General features: G+C 36.2%; 3 protein-coding genes across 7 annotated transcripts in view; all 3 read right to left on the bottom strand.

The window, feature by feature from the left end:
* The window catches only part of LOC123010156 (serine/arginine repetitive matrix protein 2-like), a 35,578-nt gene extending 15,787 nt beyond the window's left edge, over positions 1 to 19,791 (bottom strand). Inside the window, exon 1 of the mRNA XM_044406860.1 lies at positions 19,347 to 19,791. Coding sequence (XP_044262795.1) covers positions 19,347 to 19,468 — 122 coding nt within the window. The 5' untranslated portion in view covers positions 19,469 to 19,791. The remainder of the gene's footprint in view (positions 1 to 19,346) is intronic.
* Positions 19,792 to 19,911: 120 nt separating this feature from the next.
* LOC123009774 (HIG1 domain family member 2A, mitochondrial) lies at positions 19,912 to 20,436 on the bottom strand. The gene is made up of 2 exons (XM_044406296.1): positions 20,233 to 20,436; positions 19,912 to 20,183 (listed from the first exon to the last, which is right to left on the bottom strand). Exons 1-2 carry the CDS (start codon positions 20,366 to 20,368, stop codon positions 20,008 to 20,010), a joined length of 312 nt encoding a protein of 103 aa, XP_044262231.1. The 5' UTR covers positions 20,369 to 20,436; the 3' UTR covers positions 19,912 to 20,007.
* A 284-nt stretch (positions 20,437 to 20,720) lies between these two features.
* Positions 20,721 to 25,868, bottom strand: part of LOC123011546 (E3 ubiquitin-protein ligase HECW2) — a 33,426-nt gene continuing 28,278 nt past the window's right edge. For 4 of the 5 annotated variants that reach the window (XM_044409034.1, XM_044409040.1, XM_044409047.1 and 1 more), the window contains 4 exons: positions 22,657 to 23,142; positions 21,819 to 22,116; positions 21,516 to 21,766; positions 20,721 to 21,467 (listed from right to left, as the gene is read on the bottom strand). In XM_044409034.1, the coding sequence (XP_044264969.1) occupies positions 21,209 to 21,467; positions 21,516 to 21,766; positions 21,819 to 22,116; positions 22,657 to 23,142 (1,294 nt within the window). In that variant the 3' untranslated portion in view covers positions 20,721 to 21,208. Of the gene's footprint in view, positions 21,468 to 21,515; positions 21,767 to 21,818; positions 22,117 to 22,656; positions 23,143 to 25,513; positions 25,673 to 25,868 lie in introns of those variants that run through there. The other variant, XM_044409065.1, reaches the window with a different exon arrangement.

Below are 25,868 nucleotides of genomic sequence, written 5' to 3'. Positions count from 1 at the left end.
GTAAAAAAGGCATCAAGGTATACAGGATGTTCCGTTTTTATTGTTACAAATTTGAACAAGTGATAGAATATTTAATTTTAAGACAAAAGTTTCCTATGAAAATGTTATTTATCTACAACCTCTGAAAGGGGTGCGTTTTTAATGAGGTTTTCCCACTATTTTAGAATAGATAAAATTCCAAAAGTTGTTACAGCTGATAACCTTTAAACACCTGAACGAATTCAAAGATCAAATGTCGAAATTTTTATTCGTGGGTGTCCTAAACTGGAGATTTAGAGTAAAACGGATTTAATTTTAAATTTTTATGCTGTGCAGAGCTTGTAACATAAATTTTAAAATGATTTTACTCAAAAAGGGTAAGTTATATCGAAAAAAACGCAAGAGACCTACTTATATGTAAAAAACTGTGAAATTCAGAATTTTGTTGCTGAAAGTGGCAAGTCAAAATAGTCAGTTTAGAACGCTCCTGAAAATTTCGACATTTTTCTTTAAATTCGTTTAGGTATATAAAAAGGTAATCAACTGTACCAAATTTTATAATTATATCTACAATGGTTTTTGAAATATTGGAAAAAATCAATTAAAAGATGCACCCCTTTCAGGGGATGTAGCTCCCTTATATAAAATTTTTCGTTACATGTTCACAGGAAACTTTTACCTTAAAATTGAATATTCTATCACCTGTTTAAATTTGTAACAATAAAAACGGAACACCTTGTATATGGAATTCGACAATGATGAAAGACTTCTTCAGGTTTCTGCAAAAGGTAGACTTTACTCCTCATAAAAAACAAAATTCTTGAAAATATTTCTTTGTTAAATTTGTGTTCGATCTATTATCTAGTGTTCCAATTTGTGTAGTTAAAAATTAGACATGGTTTAGACCATTTTTTTAGTTTAGCCTCTCGAAAATATGAAAAGAAAAATAAAAAAACCTAACGTGATTGAGAATTTTGGTAATTATTTTTAGATTTTTTGATTAAAATTACATCAGGATACAGGTATTTCTATCAATGTTAGAAAAAAAATAGAAAAAATGTCGTCTAGTGTAATTCATTCCGGTGAAGTACCGAAAAGTATTAAAGCCATAGACCTCTGAAAACGGTTCATTTTTGCACTCCAATACGAAGGTTGCCTGATAATTTACTACAGAAGTACCCACACATGTATGTGATTTGTTATCGGTACTACAAAACAGAATTAGCCATGACCTATTACGAGTCCCATTATTTCTTCATTAAGCTTGTGGTGATTATATCGTTATCAAAAAATGACACATTTTTCTAATCTCTTCATGTCACACAACTTTAATGTCAACTTTATTGTTGGCGGAAGTACGATTTTCTTGTTTCGTGTCGTGTCATCATCAGGTATGCCACGTCATCCGTCGATTTACTTCAAGTAGTACCAACCGTGAGGTCAGTAACTTCCTGCACCCCCACGTGCGTCCGTTTACGTGTCGTCTGATTTAACGGTAAAAATGATCGCGATAACGGACTGGCCATCGTCCAACCCTTTACCAATCGTTTCAACGCTTGGTGTAGGTTCTCGACTCCCGGTATTTGGCAGCAGGTATCAAAACAATTCTAATTAGAGAGCAGATTTTCGGTCGTGCGAATCGACGACGTCGCTAATTTCGTGCATCTTTTGATGTGTTATCTTTTACGGATTAGCCGTGGAATGCGTCCAAATCATTGGAACGACGCCAATGTGGTTGGTGAATAACGAAAGGGGTCGGAGGTCGCGACTTTCTCCAATTCGGACTTTCCCCAATTTTTTTCTTTTTTTTCAATTCGATCGCCTTGCATTGGCCTTGCCTTGCGTTTGTTTTCGTTTCGCGAGTGTTTTGTTTTGACAAAAAACGTGCTTTTGTGTCAAACTCGGACGCGGCCTTGAAGGTGGAGAATTCGGTCCGTGCGAGTCGACCTTTCGCCTCCCCCCAAGTCCCAATTCTCAAACATTATTTATACAATAGTTCACGCAATAATAACTGCACAATTTCATAAACAAAAGAATTCGTAACATGCACACCGGTATTTGTCACATATTTTTTGCAAAAAAAACGGAATCCGTTAATTGATAACGAGTTTCTTTTAATCCGGACGGATGTTGGGTCGGTTTTAATTCGCATCGCGATATTTTCCCATGGTACGTTTTAATGAACTCCTCGTGATGGGTTTTCGTGAGACCTTCTGACCCAGAATCGGTGATTAACGATGGGAGAGACGGAGAAAGAACGAACCGAGAAAAGAATTCGAGATTTTTTTCTACGTTTCCGCACATTCTTGTTCTATTTATAAGAAACGTGAGCGTCTCGTGAATGCGTAAACAACGTAAAGGATGTGTCGACGCCCTGCGTCTAGACGCCAAGCGCATCGCCCATTCAAACGGCGCCGGACGACGCTCCCGCGATCATTGATCGCCACTTTTTTATGTAATATTTTTTTGCGTTGATAGAAAGCCAATTTTTATTATATCATACGGCAAGATTTGCGTGAAATGAGGAACTGGAAGAGGTACCGCCAGCGCAATTTACACGAAACCCGTTAAAAATTTGCATATTTCTGCTTTGTTGGACCGTTCAACGGCCGCCTTGGGGCGTCACGACGGAACGAGACATCCATTTGTTCCCATTTCCTGTTGCGCTCATCCTCACTCCTCGGAGAAACCTCCACAAGCACTCACAACTAAGTGGCACTTCCTTGCAATCTAAACTTATTCCCAATAACAAAATTCTAAAAAATCTATTTTTGGTACTACCTCTTTTTATCAATCACACTAACTAACTGTTTTGATAATCCCCAGACCCCATACCATTAATCAAAAACATAATTGCAGCTTGCAAACGTTTCAATTTCTAACCATAAGCCACTCGAACCCCAGGAGACCTCTCAAAACCCTCTATTTCCCTCAAGAGTCCACTTTCGTCCCCATTCTCTCCACAACATTTCGCACATTTTCTCCTCAACAAAAGCCGACTTTGACCTTTCAATTACCACAATTACTCGCGAATCTTTCGACATTTTTGCAACAACACTCCTTATTAAATCATTGTTGATGCACGCACCCATATAGAAAAAGGAAATTAGCAACTTATATAATATGTAAACAACATAAAACATGTCATGATGATTATAAGAATGGAGTAAAGTCCATGCAAATGAAGCGTATCGTGGGTGAGGGTGAGATTTCATCTCGATATTTTGTTTGTTTTCCCGCAGTGTGACCGCACAATGGGGAGTCTTATGGCACCATGAGGGTCCTAATGAAATAAGGGATTATGTGACCATATGGGCGCGTTTTATTATTATTTATGACGACAGGAGTCGACGGTCGAAGATCGAAGACTCGGTTTCGTGTAATGAAAATGTACGACTTGTGCGATTTACGAATCTCACTTTCGTCCAAATTCACATTACCTAAATTAAAAACTCGTTTTTTACAACTTTCCGTTTAATATTTTGGTCATTATCTGTGTAGATTTGCATTTTGTCATTGAAATGCTGCCTACATATGCTCGCTTAGAGACAAAGAGTTTTCGGAATGGAATTTCCGGGGGCTTTTTCGTAGAGATAAAAATAAACTCGAGTGACAAGTTCAAATTCCAAATTTAGTCGGGTTTGGCGAATGAAAAAAGACCAAATGGGACTTTAATCGCTTCGAAAAAAAAAATTTGACACAAAATACGAACGAGAACGTGTTTGTTTGTGGCAAGAGGAGTCGTGACGGTCTCCTAATTATTTTGACATCGGAATGTTTCGAAATTCCGACGCCGACGTGAAAAAGAAAAACAACGTCGTCGTCGTCGTCGCAGCAGAAAATCTCTTTTGCACGTTTTAAAGTGAATCATCAATTATAATTTGCGAAGCAAAACCGAAACTCGTAAATTATCAAGACGAGACCGAATATTTTGGCTTCATTCCACCACAATTCATTTCGCTTGTGGCGTGTGGCACCTCAAATTTTTATTTATTTATTTATTTGTGGCGATTCGGACAATACAAAAGGCGACCAAAGTCGAAAAATATTTGACACTTTTTTATATGGAGCGACGTGTAGGCGACGATTTTCGACCCACACAACGGTCGAATTGCGACGGTAGCTCGGCGAAATCGATTATTATCGATCCAGACAATGTGACATTATAATAATCGAGTGCTGAAATTGCTTTTGCTTAATCGGATCGCGCAAATTTGGTCCGACGACGAACTGTGGAAAGGTTAACAAAAAGTGACATAATTATTTAGAAAATAAATAGATATACTCGTATAAGCATCAAACCAAAATAAGTCCTTCATAATAATAATTTTTGGTAACTATTACATACTAATTTCCAGTTTGTTGCGAAACATTTTAAAGAAATATTATTCAGATATAAAAAATACTCAAAATATACCAAAGATCATAAACATTTTATTAAATGTTATTAATGATTTTATATTATTTTGTAACACGAATTGATAGAATCAAATATTATCTCGCTATCGCATCTATTATCAGAAGCTTGAGTGACGTTAATGAAATTTCCAAGCTAAATATTTTGTATTATTTCAAAAATAGAAAACAAAATTTCTATCTCCACATCTTAGCGATTATTATCAGTTTTTCTGGAATCAATATCATAAATTCATCTCTGTAGTTGTCATAAAAAAAATACAATTCTCCTATCTTTTTGCAGAAATGACATTTTTCTTTATTTTTTGTTATTTTTTTCATAGAATAAGAAGAAGTATATTCAAGTCTCGTTCACTAGTTTCAACTAAAATATACAGTGGCACTCGGTTATAACGAACACTCAGAATTTCAGAATTTGTTCTTTTTATCCGATCGTTTGTTCTAACCGTACGTTCGTCTTTACAGAGGAATTTCCAAGTTAAATAAATTCTAAAGTTTCGAAAAGACACACGAAATATAATATTAATGTAATTTATTAATAAAACCACATAATTACATAGGTATACATAAGATAGTGTGGTAAACATTTTATTTAATTCAGATAATCTGTTAATTATCAATTAAGACTATTTGCGTCAACATGATTTCTTACTGGCTTACGAATTCGTTTAGAAAATTTGTCCTAAAACAATTGAAAAAAAAGATTAAAAAATTGTTTTTTTTTTTCAAAAATTATAAAATTAACAAAACAATTTAGACTTAAATAGTTAATTATTTTTTTAATCAAAAAAAAAAACATACCTATTCATTACTTTTAACTAACAGCCTCGGCTAGCCATTTTATTTATTAAACTGTTTTATAATAAATTGATTTGTACCAACATTAAAATTTAAAAACTAAAATCTATTTAAAAAACTAGTTTTGAATACATTCAAAAACCGGTTCGAATCAGTGTTTCGTTAAGCTCCTGTTGAAACTAGTTTGAAACATATTTTTCAAAGCTGCATTAAGACCGGTCCTAAACCGATTCAGAATTATTTTTTAAATTTAAACTCGAAATACCTACTAGTTTAAAACCAGTTCAAAACATAAAATATACTGCATTCAGTGTAGTATTTTCAAATCGTTAGTCTTTTTGCTTGGAATTTTTCTGTTTAGAAAAAATCAATACTAATTAAAAACAATAAACTGGAGCCTGATCTGCCTAATGCATAATAAAAATTAAATCTGCGCTAAAATACGCTTGATTTCATTTATTTTACTAAAGTTTGTTTGAAACCTGTTTTTTGACACTTGTTAAAAAACATCACCTTTTAAAAAAAGTAAAAAGCAAACAATAATTTATCATTTAACCTTTTATTTTTTTATTTTCGTGGATCAGTTATCAAATTACATAAATCAGAATCGAAATTGATTTTTCTTTGATCAAGAGTTTAAGCCTTGACAGTAATCCTCTTATGTCGATTATCAATCCTCGATCCCGGCACCAAGATAAACGATCTTGTCGATGGCATATACTATCGCCAATCCGGCGTCTAATTATACAAAGTACCTTTGGCACAAGCGCCTCATTCCGGCACATCTAAACATAACCGGATAATTACGTTTTACATAACGGCTTGAACCTGAAATTTGCAATGCTAGATTAGTCCCGGCGTTCCGGAGCCGCATTCCGGGAACCTCTGCCAGAAGAAAAACTCCCGCCGCTCCAAGAAATAAACCCAACCTATTCGATGTGTTTATATCAACCGAAGAAGAGAAGAGAAAAGAAGAGATTCTTCTTCTTCTTGCCATCGGAATGTTTACGACGTATTCCTGCGATGCCCAGCCGTGCATTCGCTCCATAGCGAATAAAAATCGTCGCAAGACGCATTATGCGGTTAAAGTTTACGTACCGTAAGCGGATTGCTCGGCTATTTATTTACGTGCACAACCGCATTAGCGACTCGTGATTTACATTTATTGCACGGCGTCGATTAAGAACATTCCTGCGATGATTTACAAAGACGTATTTATGTACAAAGAGCGAAAAAAATCGAACACTGAACTGTGAGAACAAGAGAATATTTCCTTTAATTATGAATGAAAAAAAAATCCCTCGTCTCGCGTTGCTTCATCGGCATCCAATGCTAAAATCGTCCCACAATTAAGACCGTGAATCACTCCCCAACGAATCTATTAACTTATATTTAGCCTACTTGCGTCTAAATCGAGAACGCTCTGTAATGTTGCGATTGCATCTCCAGTTATAATTGTAATGAGAAAACGACAAACTTACGAACCGAATCGCAACAATGAGTCTCAGTTACTCATCCGTAAAATATTCTTTAATGTGACTAAGATTGCGAGAATTTTTCTCTTCTCAAGCGAGCATAAGATTTGCATGAAACTTTGTTGTTGGCATCGAGGCAAAAATCATAATCCATGGAATTCCTCGACGACGTTAATTGCCCCCTTATGAAATAATAAAAAAAAAATCAGTGCGTGCATTAAAGCGCAACAATTTTTATTGTTTGCGACAAGGTTAAACCGTCTGCGGACCGCCCAAGAGCAAAATTAACGTCAATTTGTTTCAATTTACGGACATTTCTCGATAAATGTCCGATGGACGCTATTGAAATAATATTACGAAAAAACTACTTTACTATTTTATCCTCGAGTAGAGATTCCACAGCTCTTCATCTCTTACCTGCAACAAACAAAACAAAAATTATAAGCATTAAAATTCTCACAAATAAACGGCGTTTCGTTCGTGGGAAGTTAATCACTCGGTGGAATAATTACGCAAAATCAAACAGCTATGTAATCAATAACGTTTCCGTAATGTAATATATGTAACGTTTGTTCATGTCCTCACTTTGCTTTCGCCTCATGATGTAAATTATCACACTAGAGAGGAAATCGATTGCTAATGACGCCCATTTCACCAAGTGAGCGCAAAAACAAAAAACTAATTGATATTTTGTCAAAATCGCTCAGTTATGTCATCAATAAACACTTCCGCGACGATCTATAACGATTATAAATCGTTTCCATTCAAATAATAACGAGAAAACAAGTGAACTTATTACTCAGGCTGTCAAAAGCAGGAAATGCAAAAAATATTATAATATCGCAATAAATAAATCGTTGAAAACGATGAAACTGAAGAGGAAGCAAGGATCAGTTTTAGGATTGAAGCTCATGACCAAAAATTTTGACCAAACATCTAATCGAATAAAATAGTCTTTAGCCAATTCTTGATTAAAAAGAGCATTGAACAAAAAAGTGCAAAAATCCTAAAATATTGAAACCTGAATCTTGTCTAAAAGCTTCCGTTTTGGAGTTTTGCCTTCCCAGATGTTTTAATAAAAAACGACAAAATTATTCGATAAACAAGTTCAAAATATCTCTGTTATTTTTGAGCTTTAAAATAGCCAGAAATGAAGCTACATAAAGATAATTCAAAATGTCAAAACTCATATTTTCTCCTTCTTGCAACATTATTTAAGTGTTAAAACAGTGTAATTATACTACAACCTCAAAAATCAATCAGTCAAATACATAACTGAATTTTTTTGAACCAATTATCTCACAAATACGTAACCCATAGTGTGGCCCCAAAACGCGACAAAAAAATCAATCAAAATCACTCAATTACATAACATGTCGTCATAAACACTTAAAAATTTTCCTCCCTCGGGGAAAAAAGACTCCATTACGCACCAATCCGACCGCATCCGTTTCGGTACAATTCAGCTTTTTCGCTCGCAGCAAGGCCGAATAATGAAATGGTAATTGTTTTTTCCTTTGGTACGCGGTATCGACGACCACGCCTATGGTCGGGTCGTACGTGGCGCGAGGTGTACAAACTCCACGTTTTCGTTTTTTTTACCTTATCGAGGCGTGAGCGCGAGAAGCGAAAACCCAACCGAAAAATTGACCACGAGTGAGAAGAGGGGACCGAAAAATCATCGTCCATAACCGGAACAAAGAGCAATGCGCGTCCTTGCGTGAGTCAGAAGGCCTTGCCGTGAACTCTACACAGCGACCGAGAGGTGGTGTTCTTCTTCTGATGATGATGATGAAGCGGCAAGGAACAATTTAGGAACACGAAAAAACACAAAAAACATGAAATGAAAAATTTTTCTCAAATAAGAAAACAGTGCAAGGTGCTTCCAATATAAAATTTTACGACTTTCGGAGTGGATAATTTCAAAGCCAAGTTTAATAGCACAATAAAAACGTTACGAAACGCACCCACACGCACTTAACACAGGCCACATGTTCGATTTTCTTCTATTCTTATTGATAGCAGAGGTCGAGTGTTGGAATTGGAAAAAAAATTAGTGTGAAGAGAGTCTCGATGGCGCCAACTTAACGACACGTCAAGGATGTTACTCGACGTTCTTTTAAAAGGACAAATATTTTTGGGCGAGGCACTTTCTATTTCGGGAGGATTAAACACGCGCGACATTAATCCCCTCAAAAATCAACCTCGTCAAGTCCCTTATTCTTAATTAAAATCTTTTGCAATCGTCATAATTTTTAAACGCAATGTCACGTCATCACTTATCGACGATAAAATCAGTAATTTATTGTACGACTTTCAACCCTTGGGTTAATTAGAAATCTGGTGGTCACGTTAATTGGACGTTTCGATGATCTAAGTCGTAAAAACGCCCAAACTTAACCTTAGCTAAAGTCAACGCTGATTGAAGAATCGCATTCAAGGTGGCTTTTGATGCTGAATTAGGTAAACGAAAGTTGAAATTATCAAACGGTGTTAATAAACGTTAGCTTTACGGTTTGTTTAATCACAAATGGATTGATTTGACCTCCGGATAACGCAATTTGCATTTTTTCGAAATCGGTGATAATTGACCAAATAAACAGTCACGAAACTAAATTAAGTTTTTTCGAATTTTTTCAAGGACCCTTAATGTGCCAAATAAGCATTAAAAACGGTTAAAGAAATTGGTTATTTATGTTGGCAATATGATATTATTATTAAATATCTGCAATCTGCAAACTTATTCATTATGCTGAAAAATAAGATCAAAGATTCCAAATCTCAAAAAAATGCATATTTCACTATTACACAAAAATATATAAATACAATTTTTTATACCTAATTTAGAATTACGATTTTTTTGTAACTGCTTTATAAAATTTTAAAGACAACACTCATCGAGATGGCACAAAGAATTTTGATTTTTTTGAAAAATCTTTAGCTCCTTTAAAGGGAGGAATTGGCTAGCTAGTCCCCCAGAGTACTGAAAAAATGTTTAAAAAAGTCTACCAGTCAAAAAATTTGGACTTTTATTTTTTGACATTTGACATATTTTTATATTTATTGGTATTAATGAAAATTAAAAAACAATTGTCCATTGTGATATTTTATTAAAGCAAGTTGAAATAAAAATAAACAAAAAAAATTGTAACTTTATGTGAGATTTTTAAGCTCTTTTCATCGGTATTTCTGTTTGATTTTGCTTTTCCAGATCGTGTGATTTGTCAATTTCGCCATCTAAAAAGCGCATCAAATCGTCGTCCTTCGGATCTTTAGAAAAAATTTCGAAAAACCATTGCGTCAAAAGTGAAACTCGTGCAGAGTGGAATTCCGTGGGTCGGCTTTAACACGCCGTTTTATTGTTGTAATCACACGGTGTCGATTAGAACGCATAAAACATAAAATCGAAAAGTCATTCGTTCGAAACCGAAAAGCGTTGTCGGATTCGCTTTCGCATTCGTCGATCGGAAAAATCTCGATGCACTTTCACTCGATGTTCTCCGACGAACCGAAACCGATAACATCTCCAGTCGGCGCCGGTTTCAGCACACACAATGGCATATACTACGTGCATCCCCCTCGAGGAGGAAAAAAATTAAAAATAAAAAAAGTGCGAGTCACGACATAAATCGGATTTTTCTCGCAATGCGCTGAGAGATTTGAATGAAAACGGGTTTTATGGTTGTTAGAACGTCGGGGAAAATCTCGACACTTAACACGTTATTATCGTTAAATCGTTGTAAATGTGTTATTACACACTTGTCGCCGAAATAAATACGGTTTTGAAGAAAGGGCGGTGAAGGGGGCCGCGACTGAAATGTATATACACTTAACACTCGGGAATTATGATCGTTTAGAGGTGGAACATACTCGTTAGTGTGTTTAACACTTGTAAAATGTCGGAGGGAATGCCAACAACGTGACGGTTGTAAATTTGTACAAGGAGGAGAAACCGGAGTTGGAGTATTTTAAATTCGTGATTTTGCAATAGAGGGTCAACAGATAAACAATAGAACGAAAGGGTCAAACGCTTTCTATATCATGCAATCGGACTAAAATACATAAATTAGGAGACCGAAACCGGTCGAGAGAAAATTATTTCTCACACATCTCGAACCTTTCGCATTTTTTAACAAAATTCACGATCCAATCTAGTCTTGCCAAGATTTTGAACAAAGAATTAGATGCCAAGATCTTGACAAAAATCTTTCAAAATCTGAAGATTTTATTTCTCTAATTTAAAGTTCAGCTTCGGCCATTTTAATATTTTATTTCAATATTAACGCAAAGAAAAGAAAGAAGTTGAAACCCATAATTCCAAAAAAATTGCTAACATAAAAAGAATTCTGAAGAAAATTCTTTTATTAATTTTTTCATCCCTCACACTTAGAACACTTAAATTTTTCTGTTAAAAACTTAATTTTTAAGTTTGTTAAGGTAATGATATTATTAATTACTATTATGAAAAAAACGAAAATTTGAAAATTTCAAAAAAAATGTCGAGAAAAAAATTACAAAAAAATTACAAGAATCACGAAATTCAAATTTGATCACTTTTTAGTCAAATCAAACTCATATTTTAAAAAACTTGAAACAGCATCAATTTTGAAACACACCTTTAATATAAAAAACAGATCTTCAAAAAAAAGAGAATATTATTTTGTCTTTTAGTATTAATTTTCTTGTCACTTTTTATCTTAACAGATCTTGAAAAATAATTACAATTTGACGTTTCGAAGTAAAAATTCTGAAAAAAAAAGTCCATTTTCTTCTGAGCTTGAAACCGAACTAGTTATCGGTTCTTTGATTAAAAATACAGATTTCGAGATGGAAAGTTCCTTTTTTCGCAACCGCCTCTTGCGAAAAAACCGATCAGGTTTAAGTCCTCGGTGGTGCAACAATTACCAACATGTAAAAAAATTTAATTACAAATGATTTTTGTCGTTCCAATCACGATCATTAAGGGGAATTGGCATTTACTTGCTACATTACAACCGCTAATTACATGAAGCGGTAGCGCCAGCACCTTTACCTTGAACCAATTTGAACAAGACATAGAACAATATAGAAAATCAATCCGGGAACAACAAAAGGAACACACACACACACACACGTGTGCGTCCATTTCGATCTTGAAACAATTATTATTAAGCCGTTACAAACGATTAAATATCGTTTCGGCCTTGCCGTCAATTGTGCGCATTTGCGCACGACGAGAAATTTCAAGAATGTGTAAATCAACGACGAAATCATTCATAATCCGCAACCTTGTCGATTTTAATTGTGAACAAGTCGAGTAAATATTTTCAAAGTTCGATCGAGTTTTTTCGGTCGTATTAGAGACGAGAGAAAGTCCATTATCGATTCGCATTCCATCGACTCGATCGAACTGACATTTCGCTTTAATTAAGACGCCCGGTTAATTAAGATCGGGTTATTGCGAGCCGTATAAATTACAAAGAGGATGAATTTTAAGTGGTTTAGGTACAAAAGATTTAATCGGCGTTCATCCCCATTACGACCCAAGGTCAGAGAAAAAAAAAATCGCCATAAACCCAGTGAAAGCAAGAACAAAATCGACGTCAATCGATGACAATAACGTTCATTGCCAATGCGAACATAAAATTGTATTGATTTCCTTATGATCGAGTCAGAAATGTCAGAAAAAAATCACAAACAGTGGGAAAGTAGATTTTAGAAATTCCTTCTCGAGGAGATATTTATTTTGCCGCGACTTGGGTGAGGTCACTAATTTATAAAAACTCGTAAAAGCCAAATAGAAATCATAATCAAACACACACACACTCGAGTAGATTGATAAAAGTGTGTCTCGTGAACCGGTTAGCGAAAAATCGGACGAGAACCGACGACCAACGACGACGTTGGAGGAGTCACGGTCCGTTGGTTAGCGACAAAGACTCGTTTCCGCGACTAAATTAATAGCTGTTAGTTACACACACGGTGTATGCTGTGATAAACCGCCTCTGCAATCGACCTCACAATGCCTACGACAAAGAAGAGGACCACAAATGCTGCCTTGCGGCGCACACTGATCCACAAATGAAAAAAATCACCGCAGACTATGCTAATTTGCAACAAGAAAAATGAATAAAAAAAAATTCTCTCGATGTAACAATCTACATAAATATTTGCTTGTTGCAGCGCTAAATCCACTTTATTTCACTTCGTATGAATGTGTAAACGAATAATTAAAGGAATCGCCGTATCTTTATTGCAAGGAAAACAAATAACATGGGAAACAAGGACGAGCAAAAGTGTTACCAACGTGATAAAGTTAAACGACTTCAGACGAGACGACGACAAACATGAACGGTGTTTTATCACCGGTACTATTTACACCGGAAACCACCGGATTTTTATTTGATGCCATGACAAATATGAATTAGATTACACGATCCTGCTCATTTAACCAAGAATTGAATTTTCGCATTAAAATAAGAATAAAGTGCTTAAAAATGCGGAGTTTTCGTTACGCCACAGCACGATCATGCCTCACATTTAAATCTCATGGTACCGTACCGAAGAAACCAAAACACGTGATTAAACTAGTGAAAGTCCAACACTATCACTATGTGAATTCGATATTAGATCAGCGTGCACGATGTCGCAACAATTATGTGCACACTACAAACGGCATAACAATCGTTTTTTTTTTTGCGTAATTGAAAAACTTCCAAGACTGTTCAATGGTATTCGTATCGGGTCGTCTAAACGGATTTTTTCCCGTAGTGAAGTGGACTTGTATAAAACATGAACGCACACCTTTGTGAATCACACAAACTTTGTGCGATGATGATGATGACTAAGACGATGAGCATTTTGACGGTTATTTGCCGAAACATGCTTCACGGCGTGCGTGATTTTTATTATTTTTCGATAGAAAAGAATCGTGAGAAAATTTTCGGGTTTTTGATCGAAGAGAGGAATGGCGTGTCGGATACGGCATGCAATCGGCGGGCCGCGTCCTTCCGTGGAATGTCTTTGTTGGGAGTGATGCTTGATCGATTTCGAGTTCAAAAAACTGTTTTCGAGGAGGTATTGAATGGTGGTACCGGTCATTTTATACAGTTAGATACAATTAAACGGATTAATTAAGAATTTGTGGTTACAAGACAGGGTTTTAAGACCTCTGCTTCATTTGATTAAAAAAAATCATGCGAGTTTGATCATCTCAAAGTGATTTTCTCGCTAGTGAGACTTGATTGCAGAAGTCCCATGATACCGTTAGTTGCAATTAAGTGGAATAATTAAGAAATTACGGTCGCGACTAGAATCATCTAGTGCCGTTTTAGCCAAGACGAGTTCCGGGTTTGGATGCCCGGAAAAGTTCCAATTCTTCTTCAGTTCTTTTTTGCGTTTTTTCTCACATCGTGCTGCAGTCCAATTACTCCAAGGTTGTTATTTTGTGATACACGAATGATAACGACGTTGTATCAACCAATGTAGGAGTATCTTTTGTTATTTCGCAACGAGAAAATAAGACGAGACACCACTCGAATCACCCCTCACCGGATGTTTGGTCGGATTGTTAGAGGAAACATAAAAATTCATGTATACAACGAACGCGTATGACCTTCTTGGTGGTACCATCCCGATTATCCAACGTATGAAGAAACCGCGATGAAATCATAGATATTATCGTTTTACAAACCTTGAAAATAGAAAAATAAAGTCGACCATCCACAAGATACGAAAAAATCTGTCACGACAATAAAGGAAATTCGCATCGAAAGAGCACTTGTTTTGCATTTACACTATGAAATCGCAACCATTTACATATAGGAGGGCATAGACAACCTACAAGAGGCGGAATAACAATCGACTGCAAGGACGTTGCTTTCTTAATGCCATGAGATACAGTTCTTTGCAACAGATTGAAAGGGAATATAAAAGAACTAACGGTAAAGAATTTACTCGCTTTGTGAAAAAACAAACACCGATCATTGAGCCAAATATGGACATACTTTTGTCCCTCTTTATTAAATTATTATCGGTTCAACGACATGCTGAGCAATTACGGATGATTTGTACACGACGAGGACTTTGGGTTTCCGGTGAGGTCGTAGCACACCGGAAACGTCAGAAAACCAAACGTCTTCGTAGCTGATGACCTGCTTTTTCAACTTTCAATGTAGAAAATTAGCAAATTAGAGAAAAACAACATGACGAAAACTTTCGAATCTGACACGCGACGAGGGCTAAATCCAACGCTAAAAAAATGATAACGATAACAATGGGATTGTGTTACGCTATCGCTTATTTACTGTTTGGGACTGATAACCGACTGGGGTTCCCAGAAGGATATCAGTTACCTACAATTGCGACTGCCAGTTCTAGGGAAATTGGAATTATTTAAATTTTCTTTAATTTTAAGGCTGAAATATTGTTTTTCCCAAGCAAAAAATTAAGTGTTTTTGTTTTTTCCTATATTTTTAATATACCAGGTGAATAAAAAGTATGGAACAAAACGTTTTTTGCTTAAACTACCCCTATTGATTTTTGGAAAACTAATTGATGAATGATAAAGTACTATAAAATTTTTTAATTTTTTTAAATGGCAACCCATTATAAAACGATTTTTCTCGTAAAGGCTATGATCTAAGAATTACAACTATCTACTTTATATTTAATTAAAAAAAAAAACACATTAATTTTGTTAGAAAAAATCGCATAAAAACAACAAAATTTTGTTCTCAAAATACGATAATATTTTTTGTATTATTTTAATTTACACTTGAATGCAAAAAAAACGCAAATTGATTTTTTTATAATAAACGTTAATAAATGCCAGGTTTTTGACGTGTTTTTGTCACATTACCAAATTTCATAATTATCAAACATCTTCCAAACTTCTATCAAGTTTTTCCACTTCGTTTTTAACACTGACTATGACACTATACTAGCAAGACCACCAAATACGACATTCCTTTTCAGAGTTTTCAAACCTTTTTGAAAACAACAATTTTCACAAAAATTTGACAATTTGTTTTTGACAATTTGCGTTTTTTTTGCACTCTAGTATATATTATTACTTTCTGGGAATAAATAATAAAAAAAAACCGTTTGGTTCTACTACAAGTAAACTTAGCAATTGTTACAAAGTAATTTGTCAAAGTAATCTCAAAATGTCAAGATAAGGCTACTTTATGTAAAACGGCAACATAAGAGGTAGGCTTAAATGCACCATAGAAACAGTATAAGATATTAGTGTTGGAAAAAAGTTTTAAGAAATCATTTTTTTGGCTTTAATCTTTTGAAAATTCCGGCCTGTTTTCAGAGCCAACATCTCAGATCTCATTAATTCCGTCAAATTTCCAGGTCGGCACTTCATCTCGTCTGGTATGTGTCCGTCTGCGTGCCCGTTTTGGCGAACTACTTTCGTTCCAAACTGCACCTGTGCTCATTATTCACATATTTGAGTGAACGGCTTTACCCCTACGTTTTCCGTTTCAATAATTAATACCTTCATGTACGCAATCATCTCACAAAATCGTGTCGTTCACAAATCATCGACGGTGTTTTCTGTTGGCGGAATAATAGCTCCTTGTTCCATTGTTCTCTACCAAACATGACACCCGCGTGCTCTCAATATCAATATCGATAACAAAATTTTATTTATTTTTGGGAAAAGCCGCGAGAAACGTATCGAACGACTCTTCTCACAAGATTGCGTCACAAAGAGGCATTTTTCCCGTCGTCGCGGAGAACGACTTTTCTTAAAGTATTGCGATCGTGTCGGACTCAAGAGTTTAATTGAGCAGAAATTGATGGATGGCCGATGTTTCGCACAGCTCGGCGTGGATTCTCATCGGTAATTGCTTTCTATAATAACTATCATTGCCCGAAAAGGAAAAAAACGACAACTTTTCATAAGCCACAAGTGAAAACAACACATGAACGGATCAACGACGTCCAAAAGTCTGCGATAATTATTTATTATTTTTACACAACCTTCACCTTTAACTCATATTAAAATGATAACAAAAGGCGAACAAATGTGGGGTTTTTGAACTTTTTTGATCGTTATTGCAAAGCATGCCAACATACTTATTGTATGTAGATTTTTTTCAAGTTGGTGAGGTTTCGTTTTTCGGTTAGATAAACATGCGGCCTCGGTGATACAATTTAGTTCCTGATTATTATTGCGCTCATTGTTTTCCGAATTAGATTAGTTTTTATGCATCTCACGATGTTGGGCAACTTTTCGTTTCCGGACTGTTGTTTCAAGTTTCGATTTTAAAATTTTTTAATGTTGTAATTAATAAAGCATCAGTTGTTTGTTTTCTTCGTCTTGACCTTGAGATAACAGCGTCCACACACTTATATCAAAAATTTATCCTAATCAAGAGCAATTATTCAGCGAAATTATGGTGCAGCTGTTTATAATAATTTCCTTTGACCGTTCCGCTTCTAAACAATTAAAATCTCAATAGACATAAGAGGTCAGTTTAGTTTATGACCACATTAGACACAATTACCAACACTTGTCTAAATTTTAATTGGATTTATGACCAAACAAATAAATCACTTCTTTCACAATTTTTCTTCCAAAGAAGTGATTCTTCTTCTGATGGTGAGTGGTCACCACAAGACTCGATACTTCATCGACCTCATAAACCCAGTATTGAATGAAACCGACGACCCACTCACCTCCCAAGACACAAAACATCGTCCGAGATCAAAAAAAAATTGTCAAGCGAGACGATTGGTACGGTATCTTGTCACGTGACCCTTTCAGGTGAATGAACGCATTTAGACGATTTTTTCAGGAAGTACCAAATCTGGCACACCATAACCTATCTCGAAATCCGGACCCGTAAAGGGTTAAAGTCCGGATTGCTCCGGGACTGTGTTGACATTTCAAATGCCCATTGTACAACACTGTTTGAACAACGGTAAATCCTTCGGTTTTAATAAAGTGTTAATGTTCGTGGAACTGTGAACCGAGAGCGCGATTCGAGGTCGACAAACGACGAGATAACAACGACCGACTTCTACGTTAAAATGGCGGACAAAGACACCCCCAAAACGCAAATTTGTAAAGTTTGACACTTAAAATTGTAAAAAAAAATCCCCAGGCTCGTCCTTCGCGCTTGTTCCACGTCCAATTTCCGCCCGACTAATTCATTTGCAGACGGCAGCTGTCTTTGGGGTTGTTGACTCGTTTCCATACAAAATTCGTCCCGTTTCGTTGCAAAACGCGTTGTCTCCTCTCTCGGGACATAGAAGGTCGAGTCGCGGCAGCAACTCGAGATTGCAGAGAAAGTAGGCTAAGTGTTTATTTCTCAAAAACAAAGCGGTTCCAGTCGACTTTATGCTTTCGAAAAAATGATTTTTTCAAAACGCAAAATGCACTTATCGTGAAAGTGCGCCGCAAACCGCGAAATTTGATAAAGATAACGCGGTATGGAAAATCACCGATTTTTTCACATTATCGACGATTTTTCAAATCGGAGATAAAACGCGGAAAAAATAGAAAGCAAAATTCACCTCATCGGTGAACACTGAATTACGTAGCGCGCGCATTTATGAAATTATTCTAACCCAGATTTGAGTTTATATAATTATTACAAAAACAATGTAATGTAAACATAACCCACTCGAAACCGCAAATAATTGTACTCAACTCGCGACTCTAAATTTAATTTTGTTAAATAAGGGAGAATTAAATAAAAATGTTTCCAAACAAAAACATCCTGCTATAAAATCCAAAATGATCCATAAAATTCTACAAGAAGTCGACTGTTTATTCCGTGGCATTTCCGGCCGAATAATTCCAAAACGGTTGTTACGATAATCAAAAGAAATTTCACACAGCACGAGATTATTACTACTATTACCAATTTTAATATAAATAATGGTCAAATTTACATTTTTGTGTCATAACTAGCAAGCCATGACTTTCCAAATGACAGCAGCCTCCTACGACAAAACAAACAACGGCTCTACAGGGTGTTCAGCCCTCAAAATCCAGGTATAAAACTGTCAATCGGGACATTTTAATTGGTGGAATGACATTTCTTTGAAATCACCGACTAATTTACACCTATTGTCAGCAATACGAAGAATCCCACCGGATATAACTCCGGGAATTCGCTCGCACCGTAATTTACGTTCATTATTGTTCTTACGAACATTAGATGTAATGAGATTTCATTCGGCACATCAGGACTTCCACTTAGTTTTTTTCACTGGTATAAAAATCGCATTTTATGTACTCTAATTACGATCAAATTCCGATAATTGTGAGAATCTAATTTGAAGCATCCTGTGCGGAACAATAATAAATGAAGACGCTCCTTAATTAATTTTTGCATTAGTCCGAAATTTGATCAAATGGGAACAGGGGTGGCCGGGTTTTGCACAATTCGGCCAAATGGGAGTCAATGGAATTTTTTCCGATAAAAATTGTAAAGTGATAATCGCAAGAAATGATGTCATTTCTTGGTTTTGGACACTTTTGAGTGCTAAAAACAACATTAATTTCCGTTATCGGCGCAATGTCAATGACAAGTGTGATAAAATTGACACACGTCAACTTGATAAAAACTGCGACGACTAATTACTAGGGAATTCGGACCGATTTTAATTGACTGATAAGTGATAAGTGCTCGGATAAGTGTTATCATGAAATTAAATTGGGCCTCGCCATCTCACCTGCCAAGTGGTGTCTTATCCACCCCATAGTGGTCCAAAATCGGCTCCTTGTGCACAACGGCCGCCAGCTGTTCCTCCGACAGCTGCAAAAGGCCGTCACGTGAAGTACTAAATCCCAGCATTTCGCTACCAAGTCCTTAACACACACTAAATCGCGAAAATTTTAAACGTGGTTTTTTGACACGACGGAAAAAAACAAAAGTCAACTCCTCACTACCTGAGGATACTCGATCCGTGACGGGAAAATAACAATAGGGCGACTTGATCAATTCGAATTAACCGAAAAAAGCGTTTACATGATAACTGTTTGGGGCCACATAACGCGGGGGACACTTATCATGCAACATGAACACACTCAAGGTAACAAAACTTGTATACACTTGCTATGTCCTCATCAAACTGAACCGGAGAACGATTCAACCAAACAACTTCAACGGCGAGTCAAGACGGGTAGCGGAAGTGGAACTTGGAGGCCTGGCGCCATCTTGTAACACTTACGTCAAAATTATAGGAAACTGTAATCGTACACACTTTTGCCACACGAAAATTAATTAAAAATCACGCATTACATAAATATAGACTTTATTTTTGCATTTTATTATCTATTAAATACACAACTAAATAAATATCACTCATATACATGGCCAAAGCCCCCCACGTATTACTTCTTCGGCCGCTCGATTTTGGAGGCCCCCATGCCAATTCCGGCAATTAGGGCCACAACGGTGAACCCTTGGGCCACGATTCGGGTCCGCATCATGTACTGCGACATCTTCCTGTTCCCGGTCCTGAAACTCCACAACCCGTAACATAGAGCGCAAGTCGTGGCCAAACAACCTGAAATTAATTTTTCACTGTTATTCCTGCACACCGGGGGCTGTTTCACCTATTGGTATCATTGGGTTTTCCTTAATTTTGCGAATTAATTTCTCCTTGCGGGTCTCCTCGCCGCCCCGAATGTCTTTCTGGAGCTGGATCCAGTCGAACTCGATTTCCTCACCTTCGAAGGAGTGTTGGGCCATTATCACTGTTTTGGGGACCTGAAATATTTGATTTGAGTTTGATTAGTTTTTTGTGGGGTTATGTGACATAACCTTGACGTCAAGTCCCATTAATCCGAATTGTTATTTGTCCGAAAAATATTTGAAATATACTGCTCCACAAGTTAAGCAAGTCGCATTATTTTTACAACAAACAAATTTTATTATTCTTCTAAGCATGAGTAAAAAGATATATGCCTTTATATCACTTTTAATTAATTATTAATTTTATTAATTATTGCACACTTCCCTAACTTTTGTGGAGCAGTTTATTTGCAAAGCAAACACGGGAGGTAATAAATTTCAGTGGTAAAAATAAACAGTTAAAAAATGTGTAACAAATATGTATTTTCTTGGAATGTTACAAATTTAGCTCATATAATTATACCAATACACAAACAATTATAATCTAAAACGTTGGCATATTTAAATCTTAGTATAAAACATTTTGTGCATTTAAAAGAATCCAGAATAATGACAACTGACTAGAATTACAATAATCACAACTTTTCGTATTTCAGATTCATAAAAAGATTAATCTTACGTGGTAACTAGTAAACGAAACACTTATTAAACTCGTCAATAAATTACATAAATAAAAACAGTTTTTATCCATAAAATGACTAAAGAAACCCATACAACTAATCAGATTCTAAACAAATAAATATTATTTACATTAGAAATGCGACGAAAATGTACAAATTATTTGGTAAGTAAGTGTGAACAATACACCAGCTATCAGCAAACTCAATACTGGCTCTAAACGGCGCAAAGGAACAACTAACAAACCCTCCTCCTGTCCTCAAGCACACAATTAAGTAACTACTCAATCCCGAAAGTATTCGTTTCCTCAACAGCCAACAACAACTTCTCGTATAAAACCTCCGACGTCGGATACGGGGGCAAATCTAACCTATTGAAACACGTGTGGGCCCTTGGAAGACTATTTGGCTTGCCCCACTTCTCGATGCAGAACTTGCGGGGGCCAATAGACCCCCTCAAAGCCGAGAAACCCTCAAACGGGATGCTCGAGGTCCCCGTCACGAACTGGAGCAGCCTCAATCGTTGCTCGTTGCTAAACCTAAAAAAAGCAATTAACTCAACAATAACAACAATGAGTGGTACCCACCTCTCAATCGCCTGCCAGAACCACACCACCACCGGATGCTGGTCGTGGTACCCCCCTCGGTACTCCGTGTTCTGTCTCCAGTCCGCCAAGTCGATTTCGGCGGTACCCGCGATCACTAACTCTAATTCGCGAGCGTCGAACACGCTCACCAGTCTTGGATCGACGACTTCATAGAAGCCTCTAACTAGGGATTCGGTTTGTTCAGAGACGCCTCGCTCCAACCTCCAACGCACTATCCTCTCCAAGTACTCCTAAAATACAAAAATTGAGAAATTGAAACAAACATTCTAGGTTGCACCGCACTTTTTTATTTTTTTCTGTTACTGGAACGTTACGGCCGCCCGGTTTTAGTTCGCGCTCCAAAACCTGGCCGAAAACCTCCTCCGTGACGGCAAAAGTCAGCTCAAGTTCCCCCTGCATGGAGACGTCGTGCTCTCGGATCCACTGGAGGGACTGATGGAACTCAAAATCGAGACTTTCAAGGTCGGACAAGGCCACGGGGAGGCGCAACAACGCCTTGTAGAAAGGACGCGTGAAAAATGCGTCCAGGAGGTACTGATGGACGAGGGCCAAACCGAGCACTCTACCACTAAACCTAAACCTGAAATCAACACAAAAATATTAGTTTTACAATAAAAATTGAAAATAATACCTAACAGTTAATGTTTGTACACATACACAAAATGCATACCAAATAAAAGCAAATTACGCCGACGTTGTCCTTCCGGAGTCAAAACACAACGTTTTTAGCCAGATTTCGTGTAAAATGCGTTTGTTTATTGAATTTTTGAAGAAATGTCAAACTTTTTGACATCAAATTTCAATGATGCCAACCTTTAAAAAAAAACTTTTGACATTCCACAGACGTAAATAAACACTTTAGATTGCAATATAGTAATGGAAAAAACTGAGGTAATGTCCAACTCTTTGCAAAAACTCTTGTTTTTCATTTCCATGCTTAGAAAAATTCTTACACAATTCAAATAAACATTTCCATTAGCTGTTAATTTTATAAATTATAAATTATTCTGACAATCTACTTATTTTAAGTCTATGACAAATGTCACTTATGTCAATGATTCTTGTCTGAGGTTACAACTAAATTGGGTCGCCCAAAAATCTCTCAAGTTAGTGAACTTACCAGTCATGGTAATTGTCGACGAACGCCGACATGGGGGAGATCTGCACTGTGTAAGTATCATTGGCTGAATACTCGAAAAGTCCATAATAGGGATTAAAGAGTTCCCTTGAGAGTAAGAAGAAGAATTCCCGACTGGGGCCCCCATAATCCAATCCCTCTTCATTATCCCAAACCACGCACAACTTCCCCTTTTGCAACTCCTTCTTATTTGCCGACATAATCCTTCTGAAAGCGTCTTCGAGCAGATGCTCGCGCCGGATGTGCAATTTGAATTTGCCAGGTCCTTGTCCGTAGCCTTTACTCTCCAACTTCCGGTAGAAATTCCTCAATTTGGCCTCAAAGTCGCGTTTGTGGGGGGCAGGAACGCGGTGGCGACTCAAGCCGGGCGAGGCGATAGGCGAGGGCTGCGGTGAGCCTCGCGGACTGCGTGTTGTACTACGCGAGTCCACCGCAGGGACATATGACATAATCTCCTGCTCGAAAAGGCTGCAAGTAAAAAATAAATTTTTCGTTTAGTCTGCAGTCCGGCGAAAATAACGACCTACGCCAACGCGAATAATACGTTGCGCGCTTGATTAAACGTTAGGGAGGTTGTTAAAAATCGGGCTCGGAATGATGATACCATTTTAATTATAGTGGTGGTCAAGGTCAGAGTATGGATCACACAAGACTCTTGATTTGGTGCACACATGTGCGAGGAGGAAAATTTCGACATGGTTTTATTTATTTTTCTGTATTTATAGACGTTATGCAACGGGCGTTTGTGCTTTTCGTCATGAAATCATATCCTGGGTTTGTTAGTAAACAAATACAAAAAACGAAATTAACTCAACGCGTTTTATCTTGTAGACATTGTGATAAAACGAATCGATTGTGTGATTCGGTTTTTGACTCATAGCAACGAAATTATAGCGGCAAGGCTTGTAGGAAGTCCCCTCGACATGGGGTGCTGACACGCGAGGTTTTTCAACTCGGAACCGTTACAAAATTTTCACGAAAATGCGAAACGAAATGTAGGACAAACAAAGCTATAAGAAGGCAATTCGGCGAGTTATGACACATAAAAATCAAATTTAATAAAGCTATTACAGTTGTTGATACATTTTATGCTTTTTCTGACTGCGTGCATAAATTTTTTCGCATAAAAAATGTATTTCCCGAGGTTTGCAAGCCTTTATTATGCAAGGCCATACATAATGCTTGTTAAAATAAAGAATAATATAATTTGACATAGCCCAAAAAGGACACAATTTCTATTTTATTATCTCAACTTTGACAATTCAATGACCTTCACTTGTTTTTAGCTCAAATACCCCATGCTAGATCCAACTATCAATTTTTATTTTAAGACACTGCTAATACCATAAGCAAACATAATCAATTTTTTGTAAGTATTCTCTTTATTTTATTGTTCTCAAATGTCAACATGACAGCAGCACCCTTGATTTCTTCGGCACAGGGTTTGTATACTTTTGCGCTTCTTTTATTTTTCATTGCCAAGTGAGGACACATTTTTTTTGTAATCCTCTATTTTTCAGACTTCAAACCCCTACTCTTATAAAACTCTTATAAAAAATTTTATTAAATAAAAAAATATATTCCCTGTAAGTTATACAAAACTTTAAACAACACATTTGACAATTCTTTATTTTGGACAGATGAATGACAGATTTGACAGTGCATCAAAATTCTTAAATTCTGACATAAAATTGGTCTCAACATACTTGATATTTTTCTGCTTTAATTTTTGAGTAGAAAAAATCAAGTGACGCAAAAATAATTCAATATATTTTTAACGACAACAAAACACAAATTTCGACATAATCATTTAATAATAAAAGACAACAATTTATTTTTCGGCCTTATTACAACAAAATGTGCACACTTGATACTAATTTCTTCTCTCTAATTAATAAAACTGAGAATTTAAAGTCTAAACTCAAAGAAGCTAAATATTAAATTAATTTTAGTTTTTTCAGCAAATAATTCCAATATCAATGGAAATGTTTATATTTAATTATAAATGTAAATTAATTTGCATGAAGTTAATGACATTTTTAACAATTATGTGCCAATTACTCTTTTATATATTTTCAAAAATTCACATTGAATTAATTTTGGAAAAAAAGCTTTGTTTCATTATAATCACTTATTAATTTGTTTTACAAACTTTAATCCATTCAAGGTCAACAATTTAGCGAATTTTTACATTTTTTTTTATTAAGTACATGTTATAACAAGATTAGTGACAACACGAAGTCTGGTAATTAATAGTGAGTCACTGGGATTAGTTCATCTACTCTATTTGCAATAATTACCTCCCAAGTTCAAAAATGACACAATTTACCGAAAATATTTACAAAAACATTACTATCATCATGCTCTGTATATTTCCGTCCTTGGTGAATGAATTACTATACGAGTATAAATAAAATTAAGTGTACTAATTAAGAAAATGTATCATAATTAAAATAACTCTAATTGCAGGTAAGACTTTGAGAATTCCATTTATTTCAATTAAGTCGCGTATGTGGAGAAAAAAATCCCACAGGATGCTGGTCCAAAAATACTCCCAAACGGGATCACTGCTCGCAAACTCCACAAATACGAACGCAGCAGAAGACCCGCAAACGATAACTTATCAATTGGTCCAACGATCAAAACAAAACCAAATTTCCGTTAAAGTCGGTTAAAATAATCACCGAAAAAAAATAAACAATGAAAGTCGAAATTACGAAAAATGCAATTCCGCTCCGAAAAATCCGATCGAAAGTCTCAACGAAAGTGCAATCTTTAATTCATAAACGCATCAGGGTTAGAGTAATTGGGGCGCAAAAACACGCAATTTTTCACTTACAGACTGAATATGACTCCTATTGTCTTGGTCACGATCCCCATTTTATGTCCCAAAAGCCATTGAACCCGCACTGAAAAAAAATCACCCTAAAAACCAGAGATACGCTACATACTAACGCGGGAGTAACACCGACTCTAATAACTCGAAGGTGGACAGAAATGAACTACTCGGTGCTAGGTGGGGGCCCGCCGAGCTCCCTTTCCGAACCAAATCGGAAAAAATTGGAAGAAAAATCCCAAGCGGTTATCAATTTCCGTTTATGAAACATCCAGTATCTTGCTATCTTATCAGTGGGTCTAATTTAATTTTGCAATGAAACCATTTCCCCTAGAAGATGGTTTTTTGACTGGAAAAT

This window comes from Tribolium madens, unplaced genomic scaffold (assembly GCF_015345945.1).
Source record: "Tribolium madens isolate multiple individuals breed KSU strain unplaced genomic scaffold, Tmad_KSU_1.1 Scaffold_19;HRSCAF=116;Tcas5.2_LG9, whole genome shotgun sequence".
In the NCBI taxonomy this organism is placed as follows: Eukaryota; Metazoa; Arthropoda; class Insecta; order Coleoptera; family Tenebrionidae; genus Tribolium; species Tribolium madens.
This window is presented reverse-complemented; position numbering and strand designations above follow the sequence as displayed.